This window comes from Lingula anatina, chromosome 7, assembly GCF_051362555.1.
Source record: "Lingula anatina isolate TDL-2025a chromosome 7, LinAna3.0, whole genome shotgun sequence".
Lineage (NCBI taxonomy): Eukaryota > Metazoa > Brachiopoda > Lingulata > Lingulida > Lingulidae > Lingula > Lingula anatina.
This window is the reverse complement of record NC_141773.1, coordinates 24,239,684-24,254,280: the sequence shown is the minus strand read 5'-3', so window position 1 is coordinate 24,254,280 and position 14,597 is coordinate 24,239,684. Positions and strand designations below refer to the sequence as shown.

Genomic DNA, 14,597 nt, shown 5'->3' with positions numbered 1-14,597 from the left:
AGTACACAATTTTTATACTATCGTTTGCAAAATTATGAAATCACAACACATTTCTTGATTATATTCGATAGTGTTATTTTTATGTATGTCGTCTATCATATTCGAGATCATATTACTTTACAGTCATTTGTCACCTTTATTTTCTGCGGCACTGCTAGAGTTACGAGTTGTTTTGGTATGGCGAAGATTTGACCAAAGAAGGAGCGAGTAGTTGAAAAAATTCCGTCCATTTGTACGTATGGCAAAGTTTTGTGATAGTTTATGATATATTTTGCTTAGTGTTATTACAGTAGAATTGAAAAATAGTAATTTGATTGAGAGTGTTGGGTGAAAATAGCCACAAACCTTGCTGTCGACGCGTTGTCATACGACGCTTACGACATGTGCGTGATATGGTGTGACATGTTAAAAACGTTAAAATATCCTTTTGACCAAATTTTACAATTAAATTTGCAGTAGAACTGAGTAATCTTCTACGTGTAACTAAATTGTCCTCTGTTATCTGCACTCTCTATTAAACAGACGCTCGTTGTCAATTTTTTTGTACCTGGAAATAACTGACAGTCGTCAAGGAGTGTAAACAGTAGCAAGAAGTCTCACTTGGATGACTAGATGAACAGTTTTTGTGATATTTGATTAATGGTGATGAGCGTAAATGTTCACCAGCATTGTTTATTACTGAAACATGCAAATATTATCGTCTTTTGTTTATTTTTTGGATGGTTTCAAAAGCAATTATGCCTATAGATGGTTTTCATTACTCATTTTAAGTGCTTGTACTTTGTTATAGTTACTGTACATTTTAGTGTGCATGTATTTTACAGATATAGTTTTCTCACAAATTTATTCATTTTGCCAGTATTAGTTTACTAAATGTTGATATGATCTGAGGCCTTTTACTAGAAGGCTTATTTGTCAAAATAAAATAGCCACAGCCTTGCATGGTTATTAGTAACTGTTTGGTAGAAATATTTTGGGATAAGACTGTTTCAGTTGTTAAAGTCATAATAACTCTTCATTTTGGTCAAAAATTGGATTTTCCTGGAGTAAACGGCAATTTTCCCGTACTTACCAATGGTCAGCAACCCCATTCCTGTATTCAAAGTTAATCCAGGGTTTTTTTCCTAAACGTACGGTTTTTTGTTAAAATCTCTTAAGAGATTTTAACTGACGGAGCTCTCTCTGACATCGCATAGTCACTGTTGACCTACTTAAAACCACGGGAAAAGCAGACAACAACAACACTATATAAGATTCATGAGATATATTCGTCTTTTTGTTAAAAATACATTAATATCCACAATGTGTGCCATTCTGGGCTTTTCGTTATCCGACGCACTGTATAAAAACTTGCAACTTACATCTGCGTCTGCATTAATGCGTTTGGTGCCATATGTTATTTTGGTCTCGAATGAATGCGAGAATCTGCGTGACACCATTACGTCATTTACAACAAATGCCTTGATGACTGGGAAGAAAAGCATCGAAAGCCCTATTGACAAGCACAGATTTTAGTTTTACTACAATAACGGCCCTTTTAGTGGTAAAATACAATAGAATATATTTCCATGCGTTGTTTACAATGTATTTCATGCGGAATTTTGATTCTCAAAGGAAGAGTTATTTTTGCTTTAATGTTAGACATTTGTTAACAAGAAATATGATTAGTTTATATTTATTTTTCAGGAACAAGATCCATTATCTCTGTTAAACTTCCGTAGAAAATTTGCTCAAAACAAACAAGATGGCTGTCCCCTTTTCCAACACCAAGCTGCGTGTTCCTCGTGGGTTCCAGAATCTATTGGAAGGCCTTGCACGAGAGGTTCTGCGTAACCAACCAGAAGACATCCACTTATTTGGCGCCAAATATTTTGAAGAGTTGATGAAGATACGGGAAGGTATGTTGATTGATTTTGACATTGTACAGATTGTTTGTTATACAGTGTTTATAGTTATCTAAATAAAGACACAGGAAATCCTTTGACTTCCCATTTTTCATTTACAAAACTTGGCACTGAGTTTATTGTTAAGTGTTGCCTCTTGATAACCCTGTAAATGCATTGTGCTGACACCTCTTATCCTTATTGCTGACAAATATACGAGGTGATATGAGGTGATATCAGATTGTTTTATCAGTTTGGCAAGAAAGATTTTTTTAGGGTTCAAAAGATCTTTGTAAAATAAATTGCCAATTCACCTTACTAAACCTTGTAAAACTGTTTTAAGTTTATCAACCAAATCACCTTACTAAACCTTGTAAAACATTACAAGGCTGCCAAAATGCACAGGTCTTCATTTCTTGTCATAATCAGTAAAGTGAAAAAAATATAAATTTGTATATTTATTTGTCTCTTGCTTTTGTTCCATGTTGATTTTCAAGGAGATGGGGTGGTTTATATATGTGTGTGTGTGTGTGTGTGTGTAATATATCTGATTGTGATGGGAAGATTCTGTGGTATTGATATAAGCCACTATGTGACCATATATGTGTGTAATATATCTGATTGTGATGGTAAGATTCTGTGGTATTGATATAAGCCACTATGTGACCATGTATATGTGTGTAATATATCTGATTGTGATGGGAAGATTCTGTGGTATTGATATAAGCCACTATGTGACCATATATGTGTGTAATATATCTGATTGTGATGGGAAGATTCTGTGGTATTGATATAAGCCACTATGTGACCATGTATATGTGTGTAATATATCTGATTGTGATGGGAAGATTCTGTGGTATTGATATAAGCCACTATGTGACCATGTATATGTGTAATATATCTGATTGTGATGGAAAGATTCTGTGGTATTGATATAAGCCACTATGTGACCATATATGTGTGTAATATATCTGATTGTGATGGGAAGATTCTGTGTTGGTCTCATCTGAAGCAATTCATCTGGGTTATTTTTGACTGGGTTTTGTATTCTCTGTATGTTGACCTTATCCTAATTATACATCACTGAAATAATCTACAGACAATTACTGTAACAATCTTTCAGATACATAATTTTGGAATCAAGGATTATATTTTTTCTATATGGCATTATGGTGCTTTCACTGCATTGAATAGCAAAATACTTTTCAATTTTTGCTATCCCTCAATAGGTATGTTTCACTTTTAAAATTTTATTTCTGAAAGTAGTACAGTATCTATAAATTTCAAAATTTTCCCCATTGCAGAGATTGAGTCATTAACATAACGTTTATATGTCTGGACAGGGAGAGCTAGAATGATAAATATTCTGTATTTGTGATCTTGTTGTATATACTAAACACTGAGACCTTTTTATTCTAAGCGCTAATAATTTGTAATTCTATTCATTTATTTATATATTTATTTATTTATTTATTTATTGCCAAACATGTTTTGAAATTCAGTCTGTTTACAAAATTTTTAATTTTGAAAAGATTTAGTCTGATTATTGAAACTTAGTTTTAAAGAACTGTTATATGACAATTCTTATAGGCCTTCAGGATTAACTTAAATGTCCTACTATATATGTATGCTACCATCCAAAATTACTAATTCAAATTTAAACTTCAGGTATAAGTTTAGATTTGCTCTCTGTTTAACCATTGCTACATAAAACTGCCAGCTGGTATCATTGGCTTCTAGATGTTGCTCATTGCCCTTTTCTATTGTATTAAGGCTTTGTGATGGGCCTCTTTCCCCCACACCTCTTATAAGCTTTTAACTTGTATTTCTACACTCTGTGCCATAGTTTGAGGTTTCCCTATTCTTCTTGTTACTGTGCACATGTGCACTAGAACATCCGCATCCATTATTATGTCAAGTTATCCGTAACAAATGAATAACTATATAATAATAATAATAATAATAATAATAATAATAGTAATAGCCTATACAGTATTTTAAAGTGTTATAACAATTATTCTAGAGTCATATCATTAGGAGTATTCAATTACTCTCTCTACAGTAAAATCCCATCAATGTTAGCACATTTCCCATGACGCCATAGTAATATTATGGCACATTTCACATCAATCTTGGTAAAAGTAATAGGAGATTCAGATTGTCCATATAGGTCCCTCCACACACTAACAAGAGAAGGCAATCTCCACTGGGGAAAATTAATCTAGATTTTTTTCCTGGTAATGTTATTGTGTGCATTAAGAAAATCATTACCACAGGGAATGGCCAAGTCTGGCACAGAAGCATGCAATCTGGACTTGGTGTAATTCCTGCCCTCATCAGATATGCTTGCTGGCCAGGTGCTTGAAGTTAGCTAGAAGTTCAAATGAAGTGGAATAATGTGTTCATTAATTAACAGAGAGAGCCAAAACAGAAGAAAACTAAATGACATTGTGAGATACAATGTATATACATCAAAAACATTCTGTAGGCCAAGACTGTATAAAACTGACACACATAGTACAACTTCAAGTCTGTGAACATTTTTGTTGGAATGAATCTACTTTTTCAGATGGTTGTGCTGGAAAAGTTGAAAATACAGTCTCTGTTGGATTATTTTTATTTATTTATTATTAATTATTTTTTGCAGAACTTTATTTATCACATAGGATGTATCATAGAGGCTGTGACTTTTAAATGACAAGTTAATTAGTTTGTCTTTCAGATATGAAGTTTGAATTATCAGGAACAATGGTTTTCACTTCATGCAATGTCCAAGGTGAAAAGCAATACCCTGACTGGGAACTGACTATGAGAATTGTTATATAACAGTTCTAGCTATTGGAGCTGTCTATAAGATTTGTTATAGAACAGTTGGAAATATTGCTGTTATATTAACATGATGCTGTGACAGGGTTTATTGGAATCTTACATAATACTCACAGTAAAGTAGTTCTGTGATAAGAAGGATTTCCTGGGGTGTCTTCACTTCTTACCAGCGTGAGACTTTAATCATAGGCTGTATTTAGAAATAATACCATACTTAACACTCACTTGTAATATGGCCCACATATCATGTATGGTTATGAAGGTCACTAGTATTAATATGTTCTTTCATCACTGAAGCAAATAAGATTTCCAAGGAGACTTCGATTTGTCTTTGCATACAGTTGGAGTTCTTCAGCTTTAATTTATCATTGAAAGCAAGCAAGTTAGAGCAGCTAACCACCACCATTGGTGTACATTTTCTGTGTCTACTGAACACTGATGATGCTTGTCACTGTAATTAATTCTCTCACTTGATATGGAAGGCATATAGATTCCAGACGCCTTATGTTTGTCATAGAGACCCAGTAGCCAGCAGATCTCAGAGACTTATGTTTGGCCTAGAGACCCAGTAGCCAGCAGATCTCAGAGACTTATGTTTGTCATAGAGACCCAGTAGCTAGCAGATCTCAGAGACTTATGTTTGTCCTAGAGACCCAGTAGCCAGCAGATCTCAGAGACTTATGTTTGTCCTAGAGACCCAGTAGCTAGCAGATCTCAGAGACTTATGTTTGTCATAGAGAGCCAGTAGCTAGCAGATCTCAGAGACTTATGTTTGTCATAGAGACCCAGTAGCCAGCAGATCTCAGAGACTTATGTTTGTCATAGAGACCCAGTAGCCAGCAGATTTCTGAGACTTATGTTTGTCATAGAGAGCCAGTAGCCAGCAGATCTCAGAGACTTATGTTTGTCCTAGAGACCCAGTAGCCAGCAGATCTCAGAGACTTATGTTTGTCATAGAGAGCCAGTAGCTAGCAGATCTCAGAGACTTATGTTTGTCATAGAGACCCAGTAGCCAGCAGATCTCAGAGACTTATGTTTGTCCTAGAGAGCCAGTAGCCAGCAGATTTCAAAGACTCAAACACACTTCTACTTCTTTGTTATTGAGTTACAGAAAATTATAAAGACAGTATCAGACCATCCTGGTGAATGTATCATCAGCAGTAGCCTGGTCATGGGTTGTGCAGCCAGCAGTGCCAGAGGTACTAGTACAGGGGTGCTAGAAAATTCAGCCGCAAGGGAACCTGACCAAATAAGTGGTGCAGAACATGGTGCTATCTCTACAAAAATGCCTGCAAATATCCACACTGGCAATGAGTTGAAAAGAAATGGTAGTAATAGTAGTAAAACGGTTGTGGTACAAAACTCCAAGTTAAGAGGACGAGAGCCCTGTACCCCTGTAAGGGAACTGCAAGCTAAAGGTGACCAGCAATCTGACTGTGGACTTCTTGGTTTGTCTCCCATTGACAGGGGCCAGGCAGGCAGGGGGCAGTTTATTCAGTCAGTGGAAGAGGATGGTGATAGTGGTGATGATGGTGCCTCAAACAGAGTCACTGTTTTCTCTCAGGGATCATCTGAGTTATCCCCAGGTCATGCTAGTAATTGTGAAGGAGATGATCAGTTCACACCATGCAAGATGGTTCGCCTGCCCAATTCTATGTTGGTTTGTTTGCCTTCACAAAGAGACACTGTTTGGTCAGACTATGAGAATGTCACTGATATCAATGAAAGTGTGGAGACTGGGAGGCAACCAGATGAAAGTGGCCAAGTCAGTGAGGTATTACAAGATAAAAGGGATATGTCAGGTAAGTTAGGTGTGCTGTATGGTTATAAAGGGGAAAGGCACGCACTCCCCTTTACTTTCTCTTCACCCCCATCCTCTTGTGAACAAACCATAGAATAGCTAGTAAGTGTCATTGACAAAGGTTTACAAGTAGTATTAAACCATGAATTGTGGCACAGCTCTGCTCAGCCTTGTTTCTCTGTAATGGATCATTTAAGACAAGTTTCCTTTGCAAAACGTGTTCTGTTGGCCATTTCACAGGTATTATTAGAGAAATCACTTTGAGTAAGACCATTTCAGACAGGCCTGCTGTCTTTACTCTTAATAATTGATAGACTATTTCACAGGTCTCATTTGGGTGATGTCATTTTTATGGACCATTGTACAGGTCTGTGTAGACTAATGCATGTTTTATGGGCACTTTTGTGTTAAATAATTTTGTTAATTTGGACAAGAGCTAAGATGATAACACCAATGTGTCTGTCATCCTGTAATGTATTGATTATATTAATTTATATCTCAATTATTTATAAATTCATTCTTTATCCACTCTTCATTGAAACATAATGTGAAGCCAAATAGAGAAGGCTAAACCAAAATTACAAAGATTTTCTTGGGTTTTTTTTCCCAATCCTGCTCTGACCTCAAAGATAGTTCTGTTGATTAAGGGTATGTGAAATCCACAATACAAAGGCATTGGTTTCCAAGAGACCATTCCCACAGATATTTAAATCGATCTGTCCCCCTAGGGAGTCTCACTAGATTGTTCTCAGCCTGACCGGCTTAAATGTCTGTCCCACCTACTAAAGCTATAAGGGGGTAATTAACTTTTGTGCACCTTTGACTCTCGGAAGCTGACGGCAATTTAGCGTGAACCCCCAGGGAATTGGGTTGATCCAGATGGATCGATCTAAATGTGTGAGAACCCAGTCGAAGACTCTCACTCTCTCTCTCTCTCTCTCTCTCTCTCTCTCAACTGAATTGACCTATTCAGCATGCTGTTATAAGAGAGGCATGTCCAAGATAGGTTTGGACCTACAATGCGTAGGACCTTCGTCAGCCTACATTGTAGCTGCTCTTGTAGAACAGTTTCATTAGATAGGTGTTATTAATACACAAATAAAGTTTCATTTGTCCATACTGGAGGGGTTGTAGATGTTAATATCTATCAACCCCTTTATTTCTTTGATGAAGTCCACTTTCAGAAGACAAAATATTTGCTGGTAAATCTCAGTTAACTTTTCCATAGCTTTGTCAGTCTAGCTACTAGTATTTCCATGGTAATAGAGAGTTGGTTGGAGGTGAATATAATACCTATAAACTTGGTCAGCCTAGCTACTAGTATTTCCATGGTAATAGAGAGTTGGTTGGAGGTGAATATAATACCTATAAACTTGGTCAGTCTAGCTACTAGTATTTCCATGGTAATAGAGAGTTGGTTGGAGGTGAATATAATACCTATAAACTTGGTCAGCCTAGCTACTAGTATTTCCATGGTAATAGAGAGTTGGTTGGAGGTGAATATAATACCTATAAACTTGGTCAGCCTAGCTACTAGTATTTCCATGGTAATGGAGAATTGGTTGGAGGTGAATATAATACCTGTAAACTTGGTCAGCCTAGCTACTAGTATTTCCATGGTAATAGAGAGTTGGTTGGAGGTGAATATAATACCTATAAACTTGGTCAGCCTAGCTACTAGTATTTCCATGGTAATAGAGAGTTGGTTGGAGGTGAATATAATACCTGTAAACTTGGTCAGCCTAGCTACTAGTATTTCCATGGTAATAGAGAGTTGGTTGGAGGTGAATATAATACCTATAAACTTGGTCAGCCTAGCTACTAGTATTTCCATGGTAATAGAGAGTTGGTTGGAGGTGAATATAATATCGGGGATTGATTCCAACACAATGGAGATAACAGTATTGAGGTTCAACTGCCATAATCAGGGATTGATTCCAACACAATGGAGATAACAGTATTGAGGTTCAACTGCCACAATCAGGGATTGGATCCAACACAATGGAGATAACAGTATTGAGGTTCAACTGCCACAATCAGAGATTGATTCCAACACAATGGAGATAACAGTATTGAGGTTCAACTGCCACAATCAGGGATTGATTCCAACACAATGGAGATAACAGTATTGAGGTTCAACTGCCACAATCAGGGATTGATTCCAACACAATGGAGATAACAGTATTGAGGTTCAACTGCCACAGTCAGGGATTGATTCCAACACAATGGAGATAACAGTATTGAGGTTCAACTGCCACAATCAGGGATTGATTCCAACACAATGGAGATAACAGTATTGAGGTTCAACTGCCACAATCAGGGATTGATTCCAACACAATGGAGATAACAGTATTGAGGTTCAACTGCCACAGTCAGGGATTGATTCCAACACAATGGAGATAACAGTTTTGAGGTTCAACTGCCACAGTCAGGGATTGATTCCAACACAATGGAGATAACAGTATTGAGGTTCAACTGCCACAGTCAGGGATTGATTCCAACACAATGGAGATAACAGTATTGAGGTTCAACTGCCACAATCAGGGATTGATTCCAACACAATGGAGATAACATTATTGAGGTTCAACTGCCACAATCAGGGATTAGATCCAACACAATGGAGATAACAGTATTGAGGTTCAACTGCCACAATCAAGGATTGATTCCAACACAATGGAGATAACAGTATTGAGGTTCAACTGCCACAATCAGGGATTGATTCCAACACAATGGAGATAACAGTATTGAGGTTCAACTGCCACAATCAGGGATTGATTCCAACTCAATGGAGATAACAGTATTGAGGTTCAACTGCCACAGTCAGGGATTGATTCCAACTCAGTGGAGATAACAGTATTAGAACTAAAGATGCCACAATAAAGGTTGGAGTGTCATTTTTAGTTTTGCCATTTTTCCAGGTACTGTCATGCCTATAATTCACGCGACAACTAATTGATCATTTTCTGACATCTGTATGCGTACATGGTGACGAGATAATTATAGGGCAAAACACAATAGCAATGAAAATGAGAAGACGTCAAGCCCGCCCTATGTTCGCTAATATGCAAATCAACCCCGCTTGTCCATCGGTGGCGGCTTGTCACCCTGTTTATGCTCGACGGGGAGTTAATTGCCGCTTGCTGTAAGCCGACGTAATTACATAGTTGCTTATCTGCCGGTACTGTTCCTTTCTCTAGGCTGACACAGGGCCTATCTCCTGCCTTGCTAACGGGTTTTTCTTCACTTTGCAAAGTTTTGTTTGAAAGATTTAATATTTATTCTACTTGTGAGTTTTTGTCCTGCTATTCACAATTTTCCCACATAACAGCCAACGTTAATTTGAAAATGACGTAATGCAGTATCGGTCACAAACCACGGAGCGTGCCGTCTGAGGTAATGAGGAAAAATAAAATAAACTACTTCAGACGTTGTGAAGATTATCTGTATATTCGCTTCTTTAACGTCTTTTACCGTGACATTATATGCTGATCTCATTTGAAAGTTTTTCGCGTATTATTAATTTCGGTCAACTTATTCTGTCAAGCCATACGGGCCTGTCACTGCACGTGCGCCATCTTGAGTTTTATATGTAGAGGGAGGCAGGTCGACAGCCATTGCGAAAAAGGACTCTGTGCGCGCGGAGAAGTGAAAGTGATACCTTTTTGAAAAACGATATCATTAAAAAATACATTCATAAGAATTTAAACTTTGCTCGTCGGAGGCTGATACCCCATAAAGCGCTCAAGCTGCTTTGCACTGAGTTATTTATAAGTGGGATCTATTTATGTCCTGGAGTGGTTCATCGTAGAAATATAATTTTGTAAAATTGCAGTAATAACAACATTCTAATTCATTGCTTCTTTGTACAAGCAAGATGCTCTTTTCAAATGAATAATGAAATGAATAAATCATGTAATTAAGTTGAGAGAAAGCAGCTCGTTATCTATAAATGGGTCTGTGTTAATTTTTTTTTTTCAGGTCGATCCTTAGATTGTGTCTATTGGCTGGTAATGTAGTTCTGTCTTTTTAAATTGATCAACAACTAGTTTTTAAATTTTCTTTAATAAAATACAAATAACAAGTTTGAAATTGAAAATCTAACATGCATGAAAAGCCAATTATAGTTCAAGTGTTATACTATTAAAATCCTATTTCAGCATGCAAAATATAGGCCCTATATTTAAAAAAGTTTGCATCGATCATGTTTTGTTTGCTTAACCTTTTTGTTTTAGACTTTGAACACATGAATGGAATTTGTAAATATTCTACACAATATAATTCACTTTCATTAGTTTTGAATTTAAATATATGGACAGTATTAATTAGATAAAATGTTACTTATTAAGAAAACGTAAATTTATTGAGAATAAAAATGCCCTTCTGTAAGCGTATTTTTGAGAGATGATTCTGTACAGTATTTACGAGTGTAAATAATATGCGTTTGACAGCATTTTCTTTCAAATGTGATTCTTTAGAAATGTGTGCATTAACTTTTTTTGTCTTACAGACAGACACAGAGAGGACTTAAGGTCCGAAATCAGAAGAAACATTGAAAATACATCTTAGGTCTACAAAAGGCTGCCTCCTTTGTAGGGTCTTATCTAGCGCACGAAAATCTTTATTAATAATGCGATTTGATAAATTATCACAGATGATGATTTAGTCTAATTGGTGTGCTACACGGATAAGAAGGGCGCGTAGAAAGTTGCCTAGGTCTGTAAATATATGCATTTTGGTGTCGGGGGGGGGGGGGGGGGGTGTCTCCTTTACTTGCCACAGTATTTAAATATTTTATCTGGAAATTATTCGATCACCAATCGTCAAGCTGTCTATGCAGAAAGATATTTTTTAAACTAGCGGAGAGCACCTGCATTGGAGAAGACGACCTGGCAGAGAAAGACGGAAGATAAAGATCACTCTCTCATACTTTTTTCCCGTAAATATTTTGATATTAAAGACTCCCGTCCCTCTTCTCTTGTTCGTGTCCTTCTTTTCTACATTTACTGCATTTTATCACTTGTTTTCCCCGAAGTAAGAATGAATTGTTTGAGCAAGCGGGCTTGGTAGAAAAAGAGGGGAGATATGGACATCAATCTTATTTCCCGTAAATGTTTTTAATATTAAGGATTCCCATCACTTTTTCTTGATAGTTTCCTCTCTCCTCTATTTCTTTTCGCTGCACTTTTATCTGTTGACTTCTCTTAAATGAAATGAATCAAATCTAAATAAAACAAATAACGAAGAGCAGATTCTTTGGTGAAATTATTTATCTGTCAAAAACCTTATAAAACGTTAAAACATTCTTTATGAATAACGACCCATGCAGTAGTGTAAAATATCCATTTTGTAGAAGGTTGCACAGGATTAAATTCTCGATGCAATAAACGATTATTTCCTAGTCTTTCATTAGCCTACCAGCACCTAATTGAGAAAATTTTGATTCACCCCAAGAAGTTATAACTTCTTGTTCACCCTGACACTGCAAACGAAAAAGTTCTTTAGTTTACTGGTGTCTCTTGAATATTTAGGCACTGTTGATGGCCTCAAAGATTGAAATTTGCTGAAACCGATGCTTTATCGCTATTGTTTAATGATTAACAATTGCTGCCTGAGAACGCTCTTGGGATGTATACTAGTAGACATAGACAAAGAATGGAATAGTTTGTAATATAAAGGTCACTTACAACCCAGACATTAAGTAACACTGGACAACGAAACAAAGGGGCGACTACCAGTTGTAACTGCCATTGAATGAAATGTAAAAGGTGCGAAATCGGCCACCCCTTAATGCGATCATTAACCAGCAAACAAAGCGTTGTATTGTAATCTCCACCGCCGACAAGCGGGATATCAAAAAAGAATGACAGTCTTTTTACTTCCACCATCCATCCCTAGGACGTACATGTACACATGAAAACAACATTGATTATTATTCTTGTTATAATACATGAAGTAAATTGAAAAAATTAAAACTTTGTTAATTTGGACTTACTTCATACATGATGTTATTGTGTTCACGACAAAGGCTAATCAAATGCCATTTACCCTTAATGATTTGTTTGGGCGAACTCTCCTCCACATCATTTGCACACGTATCAGTTAAAGATCTTCTTTTAAATAATCTATTTCGTAGTTGCAGTAAGCGAATGCAGTTATGTGACCGATCTGCACAAACACTTAGGCCCTTGCCGTTAGGCAAATTGGCACACTCCTAAGTCATTTTTGATAATTTTTTCTAATGCCCAATAAGAATTTTTGCATGGAATTAATTTTCCACCGCTCAGCTGGCATTCAGTAATATATCGCGAGGACATTGCACTAACCGATGAGAGGCTGTGGTTTAAGCTAGATACAACACTCCCACCGAGCTGTACCCGAAAATTACTCAACCTGTGGCTCGACAATACGCTCGTTATATTTCAAGTTCGGCTCTGCGACTTGTATCTATCACTTATTACAATGTCCAGGTAGCTTGCCCAGCTGTGGTTTTATATTATCGCTATTTAGGTTCCTTTCGAAACCAGCTTCGTTTCCACGAAAACAACATACATGTACAGTGTTTTGGATGTTACTCACACGAAGACCTGGCACGGCTTTGTCGTTGGTAATTTCTTTTTATTGTTTAGTGCTATCTATACCCCTATCACTTAACCTGAGAAGTTTCCAAACGTAAGGACAAAGAGAAAAGTGTGATGTATCGAGACAAAAGGGAGATCGGTAGATACGTCCAAAATTAGGGAGACTTCTGCCAAGTTCGGAAGGGTTAATTGGTATGGGCCACAGACTGATCGCTCGAGAAATTCACCAAAACTACAAAAAAATCCTTCAAATGTATTAAATAGCAGAGGCCCATTCCCCTGATTGTAAGAAGCAAACAAAACAACGAGACGGCAGGTCGACATTCAGCCTAGAGCAAGGTGCAATACTGCCAAGTTGAAAGCTGTTAATTAAGTCGGATTATAGCGCGCATCAATTTACTTCCCGTCGCGCTTGGCGAGGACGAACTCCCGTCTCCAAGGGTCGCCCGTACAATAATTTACATATGCGCTCCTCCCCCTGTGCGCTTAGGCCCTGTATGAGTCCACGTCGCTATTGTTTGCTACCCGCACAGGCTTTTGTAGTTTATCAAAACAACCCATTGTCTCTCAGGGGGCGTGAGTACAGAGTTAATACGTACATGGAGTATACGCATACGGATTGTCGCGCGAATTATGAGCACAACCAGTAGTGTCAATTAAAATTTGCCATTACATTAGGATTCAAATACATAGTTTTGTGCCTTTCTTACTTATGGAAGCATTTATAGTAAGTAATATGTCTTTTTACCAATAGAAACATAATCAGACCTTTTTATGTTCTGTTGATGTATTATGAATCCAGTTGGACAAATGTTTACATAGGATGAGGTTTGAATTATTAATTAAGGTGCAGGTTACAGCAAAATCCATACTACATTGAGCTCTGACTAGTTATGGGAGAGGAATTCCCAATAATTTATTGACTGGAACAATAATCCTAACCACTGGATCATGTGCTGACAGTGTAAATTTACACCTCTTTGCTCTGTTGTATTTTGTAACTATTAAAAACTTACAGAAAATGTAACAGTCATTTAAAATTTGAACTATTTTCAAATACCTACTTTCTATCCAAGGAGAAAATGCAGAATTCAATGATGTGAAATGATGGATCTTTACCGTGACATTATAAGTATTACAATATATGGGTATGTGATCCTTTCCTTGACATTATAAGTGTTATAATATGCTTAATTACGTCTGGACATTTCTTCAATTTTGGGGAAAAGGGCCATAAAACAGATTTTCCTTTGCTAAACAACCATTTTCCCATACTTACTAATGGTTATGAATAATCCCTTAAATACAGTTAGTATTATAAAGAATAGGACAATACGATTATGTAAGCTACTTCTCTATAGTTAGATAGATGACTACTAGCAGTAGAAAGTGATTAAATTATCTCAAGTGAGTAACTTTATTTCCACAGAAATCAAATAAATATAATATGCTTCATTTCATATCAGTATGATAAAGGCACTCAATAAATTATGTTGTTAGGTTTACACA

General features: G+C 36.7%; 1 protein-coding gene across 7 annotated transcripts in view; it reads left to right on the top strand.

The window, feature by feature from the left end:
- Positions 1–46: 46 nt before the first annotated feature.
- Positions 47–14,597, top strand: part of LOC106162302 (uncharacterized) — a 42,934-nt gene continuing 28,383 nt past the window's right edge. Inside the window, exons 1-2 of one of the 7 annotated variants that reach the window (XM_087016607.1) lie at positions 47–232; positions 1,687–1,898. In XM_087016607.1, coding sequence (XP_086872733.1) covers positions 1,745–1,898 — 154 coding nt within the window. In that variant the 5' untranslated portion in view covers positions 47–232; positions 1,687–1,744. Of the gene's footprint in view, positions 233–1,686; positions 1,899–5,040; positions 6,512–14,597 lie in introns of those variants that run through there. The other 6 variants (XM_087016602.1, XM_087016603.1, XM_087016604.1 and 3 more) reach the window with 6 other exon arrangements.